At 39.5% G+C, this 15,682-nt stretch overlaps 1 protein-coding gene across 4 annotated transcripts in view; it reads left to right on the forward strand.

The window, feature by feature from the left end:
• MYO16 (myosin XVI) overlaps positions 1 to 15,682 on the forward strand; it is a 595,311-nt gene that overhangs the window by 320,646 nt on the left and 258,983 nt on the right. For all 4 annotated transcript variants that reach the window (XM_036011451.1, XM_036011450.1, XM_036011452.1 and 1 more), the window contains one exon: positions 1,232 to 1,379. In XM_036011451.1, coding sequence (XP_035867344.1) covers positions 1,232 to 1,379 — 148 coding nt within the window. The remainder of the gene's footprint in view (positions 1 to 1,231; positions 1,380 to 15,682) is intronic.

Raw genomic sequence — 15,682 nt, forward strand, 5'->3', positions numbered from 1 at the left:
AGAAAGGATAATCTGTTCAATAAATGATGCTACAACAATAAAATACTCACATGCAAAAAAAATGAATGTAGACATCAATATGTCACAAAAAATAACACAGTATCTATCAGAAATCTAAAGTAAAAATAAAACTATACAATTTTAAAAAGATAATAAAGAGAAATGCTTGGTGATCTTGGGTTTGGCAATGACTTTTTAGAGACAACACTAAAAGCACAATCTATGAAAGAAATAATTGATAAGCTGGACTTCATTAACATTGAAAACTCCTTTTCTATAAAAGGCAGTGTGAAGAAAATGAAACAATAAGCCACAGGCTTGGAGAAAATATTTGTGAAAGACATATCTGTTAAAAAAAGACTCTTCTCAAAAATGTACAAAGGACCTTTAATACTCAGCAGAAAGAAAACAAGCAACCCAATTTAAAATACAGACAAAATATTTTAACAGATGCCTCACCAGAGAAGTAATGCAGATGGAAATTAAGCTTATGAAAAGATGCTCCACATTATATGTCATCTAGGAAATGCTAATTGAGACAACAGTGAAGTACAGTTGTCTCCACTGAACAACAATAAAAAAAGAAAGAAACAGTGAAATACCACTGCACACCTATTAGAATGGCCAAAACCTAAAACCTTGAAAACACCAAACACTAGCAAGTGAAAGGAGTCAGTTTGAAAGAACACATACTGTATGATTCCAACTATGTGCCATTTTGGAGAAGTTACAACAATGGAACCAGCAAACAGATCAGTGTTTGCCAGAGATTAGGGGAGAGGGAGGGATGAACAGGCGGAGCACTGGAGACTTTTCATACCAAGAACCTGTTCTGTATGAGACTGATGGTGGATGCATGACGGTATGAATTTCTCAAAACTCATGGAACTATCGACAGAAAGGGTGAACACCAGTGTAAGTGTAAGCTTGATTAATAATGGTGTGTCAGTGTTGTTTTTATCTGTTGGTAAGTGTTCCACGCTAATGCGAGATGTTAATAGTCGCAGAAACAGTGTGTTGGAGAGGAAGGAGAGAGGGTATATTGGAACTCTCATTATTTTCTGCTTAATTTTTCTGGCCCTAAAAATTGCTCTAAAAATGAGTTTATTAATATTTTTTAGAAAAGATGCTGCATTATCTCTGCAATTAATTCATATATATATATATATTTATTTATGGACATGAAACTAATAATACCATTTAACAGAATCACTTTTATTTTCTTAACCAGCCAGAATTCATACATATATGCTAGAGAAATCCAGACTTGTTTCACAACCTCTTGGCCAGAGCAATTTTCTCATTTTCTACTTGTTGATGGATGGGTTATCTGCTGAGGAAAAATATGGACTTCACCTTAATAATTTATGTGCCCATCGGTAAGTGATTATGTATTTTCTATCTTCGTCTGCCATCAAACCTTGATTGCATTTCAGAAATCTTAAATTTTCTTTTTATTTTTCAGAGAATATATGTGACTAAAAGGGATTAGTTGGATGCTGTTAGGTTAGAACCATCTGTGTAACAGGGCATAACTGTTTGTTGTATGTTTAGGTGAAGTCTTGGATATATGTATTAACTTACGTTTCTATTGTCCTAGTTTTCGATAAGAATAAAAATGTGTGCATGTATAACTTTTATATTTCTTTTTGGTATTTTGAATACAACATTAGTTATGCATTCCTAATCTTTGGTAGTCTTTTGAAAAATGGGGAATATTATTTGGGCAATTATCATTCATTAATAACAGATGAGGTTACATAATGGCTTCAGACAAACAACACATAAACTTGGAGGCTGATTTTCTGCACTGGAGGCAGAAAGAGTTTGTTAAAATGAGGACGCTTTGGTCATAGGATGGTGATGGAGCTGGGGTGGTCCTAAAGATAGGGAGCTGAGGAACGTCTTGCAATGTGTGCATTTCCACCACTGCATGATCCAGTGTGTCTCCCCAGCAAGATTGGTCCCGATTTGCATCGGGATGAGAACGACACAATCAGGAGAGTAAACCCCATTCAGAAGGGTGACAGAGGGAGCTGGATATTCTCATCCAAACTCACTGGTGAATTGATGCTGGGCTCAGAAGAACTAGATTCAGAAAGAGTTGAGGATTAATTTCAGTTCTATCTGTCCCTACCTGATTTATAATGTATTAGGCATTTGTTCAAGAATGGTGTGAATTTTCACAATTTATCAAAAGTTTTATGAGAAAACTTAAATGATATCCAGGTGGAGGAGCAGGGTCTGAGGACCTGTCATGCTGGTTTTGAGATTGGAAGGTGGAGAAGCTGACTAGACAGTAAAGTGGAGCTGCACGTGCAAGCTGGAGAGAGAGGCATCTTCCAGGGCCATGGAGTTTAAAGGGGGCTGAGCTCCTAGAACTGGACAGAAAAGCTGTAGGACTATACTTGTCGTGGCCATTGCTGTGAGGTCTAATGATGGTGGGACACAGGGCCAGGGGAAGGGAATGAATTGTCTGTATCCTAATTTGCCATGACATTATTAATCATGCTCATTCAGTTTCTCTGAAAATATTACATCCAACAGTATACATACAGTTTGTCATTTTGAATAGCAAAAAAGTAGTCAGAAGTTAAGACCTTGTCAAAATTTTGTTTTATTTAAAGTGAAAGACTCTCTTGAGGTATACTGTCCCCCAAACAACAGAAATTCAGAAGAAAAAGAAAATGCTGAAATTGAAGCGTAACACCCCAGAGTTTAGTGACCTTAAAAACAGAGATTCTAAGGTTGTAGGGCACTGGAAATGTCTTGATCCAATTGCCTAATTTCACAAAAGAGGAAATCAAACTCAGGCCACAAAGAGACTTGTACTGAAATGAATATATTATACCCCAGCAGTACTGAAAATAAACATTACCTGGAGTCAACTGTTTATATTTCTACAGTCTCTAATGAGACATGTCCCTGGGAGGAAAAACATCAGATTGGGAACCGTGGGTTAGCTTTTCAGGGTAGGCTGTGAGGAAGAAAAGTCTTAGTTTACTGTGTTCCTAATCTTTCTTGTGAGCAAAATCTCAAAGTTTATGGCAGCCACCGGTTCAGAGGGTGCGCCTGTGTGTTTACGTCTGTGCACATGCAAAGTGTGCGTGGCAGTTTGGACATACGGCAGTGAAGAAAAACAGGCAGTAATCTAATCTGCCATTCAAAGAAACAATTTAACTTCTTGGTCTGCGGTCTGGACCATTTTTTGAAGTGCGTGAATGCGTGGGAGAAAATAAGCATTTCTTTATTGAGCTCTAGCTCTAACATCCATTTCTCTTTGCAAAAGAGGGTTTGGAATCACTTAGGCTATTTAGAAAGTCAAACAGTCAGGGGTTGCTTTGTGAGAAGCTCCAACAGGAAAGAACTCAGCAAAATAATGAATAATTCAATTCCCTTGAACAAAGAAGTTATTTTATTAAAATGTTTTATAAATGTCTAATGGGCACAAAACAACATTCTTCAATAAAAAATATACACTGCCCCTCTGGATTCATAAAAGTATCAGCTGGAACATTTGTGCAATGGGAATTCCACAGACAAAATATTCTTCATAATAAAACAGGCTATTTTTTTTCAAATTATAATACATTATATATCACAGTATTTTTTTGTGATTTGTTACATGGGTCTTCTCACAGTTACAATGTTGGTGGGTCTTCTCATATTTCAGCACTGCTAAGGAGTTTGAGAAGTTTGAGTTGAGGTCTAATCTTTTGTTTAGTGATTATGTATATGAAGTACAAAAATTTTGGAAATTATTTGGCTTGTTTATAATCAGTAGGATAAATATAAACTTGCTAGCTCTCTAACCTTTCACAAATTGGTGATTCTTCTGAGTCTTCTCCTTAAAGTTCGTATACACGGGTGAAGGATGTCACTACACACATAGACACACGTATGCTGAGTGCCTACATATCTGTGTGTAAACACAGTTATGAGTGTTATTATTATCACATCTACTTATCTGATTTTTTAAAAAAGATGTCGACATACATATTAAATACAAAACAACCAGCACCTACATTGCCAGGCGAACCTCCCTTTGCTCATTCAGCACTCCTTCCACACTGCAGCTTGTCACGAAATGTCGCCAATGCATGCTGAGCCTTAAGCACTGCAAAAATGGAAAGCCTGCCCTCTTCAGATGCACCTTTCCCTTCTTTATTAAAAGTAATTCATTACCTACATGAAACAAACATTCCGCAGTAACTGTGAACTGAAGATAATATTTAGCTCATGTTCTTATGTGATTAGAACTCCAGAAAGAAGAAAACATTGTTGTACTTAATGCCTTATCATTAAAGCTGGAATAGTATTTTGTAACTTTGGGTCTGTTTTTAAAACTAAAAGTCTTCAAAGTATGACATGACAGTTCATGGAGCTTTACTTCAGAGTTATGGCACCTAAACATACTATTCTGTTTGTAAAATTGGGACAATATCTAGAACAGGTAGAAAAGTACTGTCACTCAACTATAAGATGTAAAGTGTACAGGTCTAGATATCAGCTTCTATAGCTTAACTGCATGAAAACAATATTTATAACACTTTGCATAGAATCTTCCTCTACAGATTGTTAAAACAACAAGAGGAAAAAAAGTCTCTAGGTCTCTAACATTTTGAGTAGTGGCAATAAGATTGCACTTATTACAAATTTCCACTAGATGGTGCACTCTCCACAGTCAGTCAGGAGCAAAGAAAACAGAAAGCTCATCTCTAAAGGTTTCTGTTTTATTTATGATTCTTCCTGTGATGTACTTTTGCTTCTCATGGTTGTTTGTTTTTCAAGTTCTATTTCAACTTTTTGTATGAAATTCTAGTATTACGTCTAGGGAATAAATATAGTTTATGTTTGTGGGAATTAAGCTTCAATGGAAGTTAGAAATAGTAATAAATTTCTTATCTTGAACCTCCTTTAAACAGCTTTTATGGGTTTAGTCCCAGAACAGTTGGGCTTCAGAACCCAAAGAAGTTATTCCTAATCTCCCTTCATATTGATTAATGATGGAAATGAGTGGGGTGTTGCATAACATTTTCAGCAAAGGTCAGATTTTGAATTATAAGCCGAAACCTAGCAATCGCTTGACTCAGAGCATGTGACCTGTTCCTAACCTTGTGTGTTAGTGAAAGGAAACTCTGACTCACTAAGTATTTGAGCATGTGACTGCCGCCCGGGAGTACACCTGTCACAGTGTGCTACAGCGATGAACTCTCAGTGAAAGTTCATTTTTTTTTGCTAAGGCTTTAGCAAATTACTCACATTGAACTTAACCTGAGGAAGTTCCACATAATTTTTTTTTTAAAAAGTAAGAGTAACTTAAACTTTATTTGAGGATGATTCTCCATGGTTTTATGACATAATAAAATATTGAATTATCCACACATTTTAGGCAAGCAAAATATGCAGGTGCTCCTGAGACAAAGGTTCTAGACAGGAGGTATTATAACCTATGTCTAACTGACTATTATAAATTATTTAAATGATAATCACTGTTGTAATACACACAACTTGTGGAACACATACCATAATCTAGACCCTGTGCTAGGGCTCGCCTCCCTTGTCTGGTTGAATCTTCACCTGTAACTAAGCAGAGGGTGCAGCATCTTCATCAGCTTGTAGTTTAGAAATCCACACTTTCTTCTGACATATAAACTTCAAGGTTCTTGTCTGCACAATCACAATTTGGGAAAAGCAGATAAAAATATACATTTTCTTAGCATCCCTTGGTCATTACACTAATTTTAGAGTTCTGTTTTTGGACTTGAAATTCCATTTTGATTGTATCCATTTCCCCAGAAACTGATGCAAGAGGATACCATGATCCCCAAATATTCACATATCTTTGTTCTTTAAATGCAACACCAAGTGCTGAACATTTGGTCATCACCACCTTCCCCAACCAGGACCGCTGTACGCCCATCCTCACCGCACAGCTTCTTATCTAAGTGCCTCTTCAATCCCGCCTGTTACTCAGGGTGGGTCAACATTTGGAAAATACCAACTTAACTATGAAAGCCCATAGCTTGGAAATCTTTAATAAACATTGCTTTTCTGTCATATCAAATACCGTCTCCTAGATGATGAAGGCAACAAAGCAGAATAGGCGTAGAGGAATTTAGAGGGAAGGATTGCTAACATGTTCTTTGAAATTCTGTGTTGTTGTCTCAGCATTTAAAAGTGGAGTTGGGTACCAGTCAAGTAAAAACTGTTTTTTCTGGTGAAGAAAATAAACTCACATGAAACTAGACAGTCAGCAGTATGTTTACCTTTCAGTTAGGAAAATAGAAAGTCACCCCTTACCAGGAGAGAGTGAGATCCTCTGAGTCTCACTTTCTCAGTCAATCAGATAAAATAACACATTTTTAGGGTTATTACTAGTGAATCATTATGAATTTAAAGCAATTTAGTATAAATCTTCAATTGATTATTTATAGTTCCCCAATTTAAAATGTTCTGAAAAACAAACATGCATTTATAACTCACATGCTGATTTAAAAAAGTAACACAACCTGAACTCATCTGAAGCAAAATATAAACCTGAATGTTGAGTATTTTAAATCTCTATATATCTCACTTATTGAAAATATCCATGTTTTCTTCACAGAATTAAAATGTTTGATTAAGAGATATTGTCCAGCCCCGCTGGGGATATAAACACTATATTAACTTTCAAATACCCTCCAAAATTCTGAATAACAAAATATATTTGTTCCCAAAAGTCTAGGATAAGTGGTGTGACTTGCATAATCTTGTACGTCAGGAAATGTGTCAGTAATTATGCTTCTCATCAAAGGGAAGACACGTCCCACCCCAGGACCACAGGCAGATACTCACTGAAAACGATCTCCACATCTGCTTCTGTTTCTCCGCAGGATCCATCTGCCCCAGCACACCCTCTATCTCTCCCTTCTTCTTACCGTCTCTTTGTCTCTCTCCCTTTGAAATTATTTCTCCTTATAAATAAAAATTATTTTATTGTATTGTAAATTATGAGTAACTGTATTGAGACACTAAACAGGCATGTATTTAGTGGGCTATCCTTTTACTCCGCCAGTGGTAGTGATGTTGTTTATAAATGGAGGCATGGCTCTTGGAGACTAAGGAAGCTTGCTGGGCAAGGCCACAGTCTTCTCCAGTGTTTGGTGAGTCCACTGGCATTTCAGAGGGACTCGATCACAGTTTTCTGTGGGTTTATGTCTGTGTTTGAGAATTTGTCCCTTGTGACTACAGCAAACGATATTGCAAACTTAGATGTGACCCTCTACCAGTCAAACCAAACCAGGTATGTCCAGCCAAGGCCACTGGTGGCATTTCCTTTTCTCTCCCAGCCCTGCTTGCCACCCTCTTCCTCCCTTATATGCAGTAGCCCCACACTGCTGTGTGCACAGAGCCTTCCTCTGGATTAAGAGTGGGGTGACCATGTCCCTGTGATATCCATCATTAGCATTAACCTTGGAGCCTGGGTGAACCGTCACCCATTGTCTCAGCTCACATCTGCTCCAGCCTGAGTTTGTCCTCTTAATGATGCAATGGCCATTCCTTATCTTCCCTGAATATAACACACAAATATCTCTTATCAATGCTTTCCATGTGTACTTTCCCAGTGGTCCCCAAAGTTTCCTTTGTATGTCACAGGAAGTGTAGGATAGACAGAGCACAGGGGAAGATACGATGTTGTTCTTCGTTCTATAGATATAACCACATTGCCAAAATCCATATGCTTACATCACTGTTAGCAAAAAGGTGCCTGTGTAGTTTATAAAGTCAAGTGCTGTACTGTATGGCATTTGGGAGGACTTTTGAATTTCATGAAATTCAATGATAAATATGTGTGAACTGCTAAAAGCAGTACACTTCTTAGCTGAAAAGCACAGAGTTTAAATTGGGACAGTCCTCCTGCTGGCTTGGTAATTTGGGAAAATCATGCAAACTCTCTGTGCCTCTCTTTGCTCCTTGGTGAAGCAGGGCCAACCCCAGAGCACTGCTGTAAGCGAGGACCACATGGGCTGCCGAGGGAGCTCAGAGAAGCACCAGCCCTAGTGAGTTCGTCAGAAGGACCAGCGGGTGCAGCTGACTGTTATTGTAGAAGGCCCTTTCCCACTGAAGCCGCATGGAAATAACTGAAGTAATAGTTGTCAGTGCAAAGATTATGAGTTCACCTTATAGCTTTGGTTCATGTAGACCTAGAACCTTGGGCAGTCTTTCTGGCAGGTTATGCTTCCATCTCAGTGAGGCTCTGCTCAGGGACATTCCCAAACTTCTTTTGTATCCGAGTCTGAGCTTTGATTCTCATGTTGCTGTGATGAATTACTTATTTCAGTTATTCAAACTTAGTTAGATTTCTTGGCAAAAATCAGCGTAGTCATTTTGAGGAAGTGAAGGTAACTGAGAGTAGACATGGAAAGGACAACGGTCCGGGCAGTGGGAGCAGGTGACGTTGGTGTCCTGAGAAGTGTTGGACTGGTCTCTCCTTGGCTCATTGACTTAGCTTCTCTGCCACTCCTCTTACAGCGTGAGAATCGAGTCTGTTACTGAGATTCAAAGAGAAGTACAACCTCAGGCAGAACTTGAATACTTCTGGAAAGCTTCCTGATTCACATTTTCCCTAGGGCAAAAAAAAAAACCAGTTCAGATGCTTCAAATGCTTTGTCTTTCTGTACCAGCTGGAGTAGAAAAAAAAATACAGATTTTCTGTAAGTCTACAAACCTGCATTTATTTAATCACAGACATGTAGACCTTGAAAAGATTTTGCAATGCATGATTTGTCCCCAGTCACCTGTCTCTTCAAGCGGATTCTGTTAGGTCCAACCAGACATGCATTGTGTATTTTTCAGGATGAGCTTGAAACTGACAACATCATGTGGATATTTATGTAGAATCCTGTGATAAAATGTGTGTTTATGTGTGCACACAACTCTAAAATTACATTTAGCACAGTGTAAGAAAGAGCACTTTGAAGCTAATTCTGTTTGTTCTTGTAAATCCACAGCTGAATCTGAACACATATGGGCATTATAGTTAAAATCATAATAACCGATGTCTGTTCAGCACTTAGTTAATGAAGGGAGCTGAGCTGAGAACTTCACAGACATCATCTCACTTTACCCATGGCCCGGCCTGACACAAGGCAAGGGTGAGTGAATCACCCAGTCACATGCCAGGAGTGCAGGAGCCACAGCTTTGTCCAAAGCTTTCTGAAGCACATCACAATTTTGCCTCGAAAACTCTGATTTGTAAATAACAGGTGGAAGATTTTATGGAAATATTTAAAAGGGAGCCACAAAAGGATGGCCACACCCCAAGAGACCAGAGCCCCTGAGGGCACAGATCACAGCTGCTGGCCTTCTGTCCTGATACTGGGTACCAGGCTGGGAGGATGCTGATTGACCACAGAATACTGGGAAATTCAGATGCAGAAAGAATAAAGAGTTACAGGAACAGGTAATTCAGTGAAGACAGAGTAGCTACAGAGTTACTGTTGCTCACAGCCTCTGACTCTAGAATCATTTCAGTGGGAGGGGTCTATTGCAGCTAATGTGCATTTGTGCATTTGAGGCTGAGGCGGCGGGGGGGGGGCAGCATGAGTCGGGCATTGCTGAGGGTTTTGGCGTCTCGTTGAAGAATGACACTGCTGGACATGGAGAATGGAGAGGAAAGAGAAACTTGACCTCTGGCCACTCTGAGCAGACCCACCCTCACCTGGGCTCTGAGCCTCATCACTTTAACTTCCCCAAATATATCAGTCGTCTTCCCACAAATGTTCCGTCACCCTCTGCCTTCTGAATTCTCACTCTTTCTCGCAGAGTCAGAATTCTCAGAATTCAGGCTGAGCACTTTGGCTTCCTTTGTTTTTGCCTTGTTTGTGGGATTCTGCCACACAGGACTTCCCTAAATTAACCTTGTCGTTAATGAACATGCAGAGATTTTACATTGTACATGAATCCCTGGCAGATCTTCCCTGGCTAGCCTTATTTGTATACCGTGATTTCAGAACCTAGGTCTGGGCATTGATACATAAGCTGTTACAGTTCATATGTCAGCTTTGTCTGCTCTGACACCAGCATCTCCTTTATTATTGAACTCTCAGCTCTATGGAGCTTCCTCACAATCTCAGGAAGGAAAAAATTCTCCTGTTTTCCACCATCAGCTTATGACCTTACTTGCCTCAGGAGGAATTAGCTTGGTAACACATTTGAGTGCTGGAGCTAATACATAAATCAAATTCTGATATGAAGAGATATATATGTCCCCATAAGCATTTGGACATCTAAAAGAAATCTCTGACTGAACTTGTCACAGTCCAAACTCCAACTACACCCAACCTACCCACCCCTACCCAAACCTGCTCCACCCTGGGCTGGGAACTACAGGTCACAGTGGCCCAGACAAAATTCCCTGGAGTGTCCTTGACACCTTTCTTTTCACAACCACAGTCGACTCCTGAAGCTGGTTCTTCTTACTTTCTCCATGCCATCACCCCAGGGTGACATGTCCATGTGCCTTTCTAGGATGATGGCATTTATCTTCACAGGCCACCCTCATCCCCCATAAGGAACCAATCCTCAGTGCAACAGTCAACAGAGCAATTCTTTGAAGCATTTTTCTGCCAATGCTGCAGTGTTTCCTTATTTCTCTGAGGGCTCTGACCCACCAGAAGCTTCCTGGGTTCTGTATGATCTGGTCCCTCTCAGTGCAAACCTTCCTTCCAGTCTCCAGGTGGCTCCCCACCTGGCCTCCAGGGCCTCCATATTGTGCTTTGAACACCACAGGCACATCTGCATCCTAGGTTTGCCCTAACTTCATCTCTCTTCCTGGAAGGTTCTTCCTCCAGATTCCACGTTAGCTAACTTTCTTACATCTTCAAGACCTTGCTGCCATCTCCTCCTCTCAGTGAGCCCCTGATAGAACTGCCACCTGAACCCCGAACTCTGTCATCCCAAGCCCTCTTAGCACGCTCTGCTTGCTTTTTTTATATAGCACTCAGCACCTTGACATGCTCTATAATTTAATTTTTCATACCTTCTATATCTTCTCTATTCATACCCTGGGATTGTAAGCTCTATGAGGGCATGGGTATTTGCCTGAATCATTGATGAACTGAAAGGGGCCAGAATAGTTCTTGGTACAGAATAGGTTCTGAGTAAATATGTGTTGACTACGGAATATATGAAAGTACTAGTTTAACTAAGGTCCTTGAAAATGCCATATTCTTAGCCCTCCAAATATTGCTTTTGCTTAAGATAATTAAAAAAAAAGTGTCATGACTTTTCATGTCTGGGTTATTATTTACCCTAACCTGGGGCTTTCTGCACTACTCTTGAGAGTTTTGGTTAGTTTGTTGTGTGCTGACCCTGACATGTCCTTTGTTAGTGACCCTTTCAGCTGTGTGAAACTTCCCTACAAAATCTTGGAGGCCGAAAGGGCTTCAGCTGTCTTCCACCACCAGTATAGGGCCATGAAATCAAAACTATACATTAAAATATACCCAGTAACCTCTGTGCTTATATATTATTAAAAATTGATTCAGATGGGATGCTTGGCTCCATCAAGCTGCACAGCTGGACCCCCAGATAAGATGTGTGAAATGTCGTGAGAGTTCATAGCCATGTAAATCATGTCTAAGACTCTGTAAGCTAGTGGAGTTGTCTCCTCCATTGCGTGCCTCCTTCCAGTCACACGAATCTAAACAGAACTCCAGAAACACTGCAGAGCCCAACCCACACGTTTCTGAGTCATCGAAAAGTCATTAATTGTGCTTCCACCCTCTACTCCACAAATACCTTCCTTTTGGCAAGTACAAACTGCTGAGTGATCATTACTAATAAAGTGCTTCAAAGAGTCACTCTCACCCACTGTGGTTAGAAGGGTCGATGATGCTTGAACTTCAAAAGAAATTCTCATTATTCAAGTCAGCTGTAATCTTATCGGAATCACCTAGAAAAAGAGTTAGTAGAGTGACGGTCCCAAACTTTCTTCACTTATTGATTTAAAAGTGCTGCACTTTTCCAGTGCTGTAAGGCTCTGTATTGCAGAGTTAGGTCATATCCTTGTCACACAAGAGCAGCCTGCGGAATGGTACCAGTGTGGGTCAGCAGGCTCTCTTCAGCAGCATGCCATGGCATGCCCACACTCTGCTGATTTCACTCCTTCTGCTGCACAGGAGGCCTAGTGGTTTTTTTTCAGCAACTCACATCTATTTTAATGTTTGTCACACCCTTAGGTATTTAGCTCAACTTTTTTATGTTAATTCATATCAGCCAATAACTGATTTCTGAATTTTGTTGTTCCGAATCTGACATGTCTTTTCTTGGCTATTTCATTTGGTTTAAGACAAGACAACTCATTCTGAGCCCACAAAAGGTCTTTACTTGTCTCTGCATCAAAAGGGTTTGTGTTTATTGGTACCTGTGTTCTCCAGCCATTGTGTTGTTCAGAATTAAATAAATGTCATTGTTTGGCACATTTGGCTGAGCATCAACTACAGGCATCCCAGAATTTAAGGACATTTGGAGAATGATGAATGAGGTGCCCTTGATCCTGAAATGGCATGTTTGACTCACCAAGTCTTCCCTGCATCAGTAAATGCATCTCAACTCACACCAAAACCTGAAATGTTATTCTTAACTTTCCTTCCCTCTCACTAGACCATTGGCAGCTCTTGTTAGCTATGCAAACTACATATTCAAGAGACCTGGTTACCTCTCCCTGTGTCCCTGCTACAATCCGGGCTTGGCTACAATTATCACGTACCTCTAATTATTCAAGCCTTTCTTTTGGGATTCTTCACACTGACTGGCCCCCACTAAAATCCATACCTCACTTTGTAGGAAAGGTACTCTTTCTAAAGTTGAAGTCAGTTTGTATCACTGCTCAACCCCCTTAAAGCCTCCAGCGTTTTCCTCTGGAGAGCAGAACAGATTTCAGTCTCTGCCACTTCCCAGAGATGCTGATATTAAGTGGTCGAGGGTGCAGCCTGGGCATTGGGACTCACCACTGTGGGATTCCAGCGTGCCCTAAAGAAGCTACTGTCTCAGGTAAACCATGAGCTCTGCTTCTGCAGTGCTACTCTTCCAGAGGTTCCCTATGAAGCTCAAATAAAAAATTTAGCATGTTGAATTGATTGTCAAATAAGACCTTCTGACCTGGAAGTGTGTTTTTCTTTTACCAGATTTTTGAAAATTTGCAGATTATCTTTTGAGAAAGGTAAAATAGTCAGGCAGGGCAGATATTCTGCTGTGTGAAAACAAACCTAAAGGGCAGACATAGCATTGTCATGGCAGGAAAGTGTTCAGCACGTTACAGAAATTCAACCCAAAATTCGGTTCTTACAGCAACCTTACAAGGCAGGCCTTTTCTGCCATCTCTAGTGATAAGAAAATACACAAAATACAGAGGAACCCAAGCTCTGGGATGGCCAAAGCCAAGATGTCAGCCCCACCCAGAGCCGGAGCTCACAGGCTCTCAGTGCTGCACCATCTCGCCACCGTGCTGTTTTCTGCCAGACGCATTTCCAGTAAAGCCGTCTGGAACTGCTCAGGAAGGGCTCTGATCGAACTGTCTTGGTGGGAGTACTGGAACTTTCTGTTTCCCCAAATCTGTCAGCTTTGAAGTCCCTGCTGCAGTCCTCCAGCTGCATTCTGTTCAGTTCAATTTTCAGCAGCACCTCTTTTAAAGAGGCATCTCTGAGCTCGCCTTCCAGGCTTTCTTCTCTCCCTGAGGGTAGAGTGATGGGAAAAGCTTGAAAAGTATGAAAACTGAGGGCTTCAGGGAAGAATGAGGAGAGCATGGGACCAGCCTGGAGGTGAGGAAGGACCCAAGGGGGAAGGGTCGAAAGACCTATGTGAGTGCCAGGCATTTCACCATATATTACATCAGTAAATGCATTAATATAGGTGTCAATAATATATATAATTATATCAGTATATCAGGTATACTACATATCATTTTCTATATAAATATTATATAAAACATTAATACCTACAAAATACCATTATATGTCATAATATGATTATTAATATATGTACTTTCATGTTTCTTGTATCTGATCAGAGATGTGTAACTTATATAGAAATATGGAAATTTTTGCATTTGGTAAGTCATGTTGAATTCATATTAACATATAAGAATGCCTTGTGATACATATAAACAACTAAACATGAATAATTGAAAGGAAGAATGGAAACATTTGTTAGGTAAAAGGAATGAATGTGGAGAAACTGTAGATTTAGAATTTATGTGAGGGACCATGCACACATATAGCAGCACTCTAAAAAAAAAATCACAAAGAAGAATGGACCAAAGCTGTACTTACATTTGAACGTAAATTGCCTAAAGTAAAGTAATAAGCAAAGATATATTGGCAAATATAATTTTTCATATCAATACCATTATTTTAGACACCTGTGATATTCTTACTTAAAAACTGAGCCATATATCTTAGGCCATAGAGTAAAGTTTTATAAATCCCCAAATTCAGGAATTGTACAGGGTATATTTTCTTCACAATGCAATAAAAACATAATACAAACATAATACAAACGTAAGCCCTGATTGGTGTGGCTCAGGTGACTGTGCAACTTCCCAGGAAGCAAAAGGTCACTGGTTCAATTCCCAGTCAGGACACATGCCTGAGTTACAGGTTTGGTCCCTGGTCAGGGTGCATAAAAGAAGCAACCGATCAATCTTACTCCCTTACATTGATGTCTCTCTCCCTCTCTTTCTCCCTTCCTTCTCCTCTCTTTAAAAATAAATTTACAAATCTTTAAAAAATTATAAAAATATAGAAGAGAAGGCAAACAAACAAAAATCACTGGAAAACTAAATATTTATCCTTGGCAATGTGGACAAAGAGTATAACCCCATATGTAGTGAAACTAAATTAATGAGACTGTTGATTCAAAAAGAAATGAGAAATCAATAGATGAATTTTTAAAAGGAAACCAGACTGTCTTCATCTACAAAATGAGCCATGCCCAAGACTCCTAAGCATATACTTTGAAACCTTCAAAAAACAGAGAATTGTTTAAACCATTGCAAAAATTAAAGCATGAAGAAATTCCTTTGTTTCTTTTTCAAAGGCAGCATTTACAGAAGAAAAACCCCAGAGTACCAATAAACATATGAAAAGATGCATATTCTCACAAGTATTACAGGAAATATGAATTAAAAAAATAATCAGGCACCATTTCACAATGACATTTGCAACAATAACAAAAACCAGATAATAGGAAGAGCTAAGCACTCTTATACACTCCTGATGAGAGTTTAAATTAGTACAACCAATTTGAAGAACAATTTGGTAATATTTGTTAAAGGTGGACACGTGCATAACATACTGTCAGTTGCTGTTACTTGCAGGGGGCTCTTCACAGTATCTGGACACATTTTTGGTAGTCACAGCTTGGGGATGGGGGTGTTACAGACACCCCCATCCATGGGCAGAGGCAGGGGTGCTGGCAAACACTGCACATTCCACGGGATGGTCCACAGCAAAGTATTATCTCACCCCAACTATCAGCAGTCATGAGTTCGAGAAACTCTAGCTTAGAAAAAGCCACACATGTGCATAAATAAACATGTACATGGTTTTCACTCACATATTCTTTAAACGTGCAAATAAGTGGAAAGAAAATAAATGACAAGGATGCTATTTTTTAATCTAAATAAATGAACTGAAAC

This window comes from Phyllostomus discolor, chromosome 11, assembly GCF_004126475.2.
Source record: "Phyllostomus discolor isolate MPI-MPIP mPhyDis1 chromosome 11, mPhyDis1.pri.v3, whole genome shotgun sequence".
NCBI classification, from domain to species: Eukaryota; Metazoa; Chordata; class Mammalia; order Chiroptera; family Phyllostomidae; genus Phyllostomus; species Phyllostomus discolor.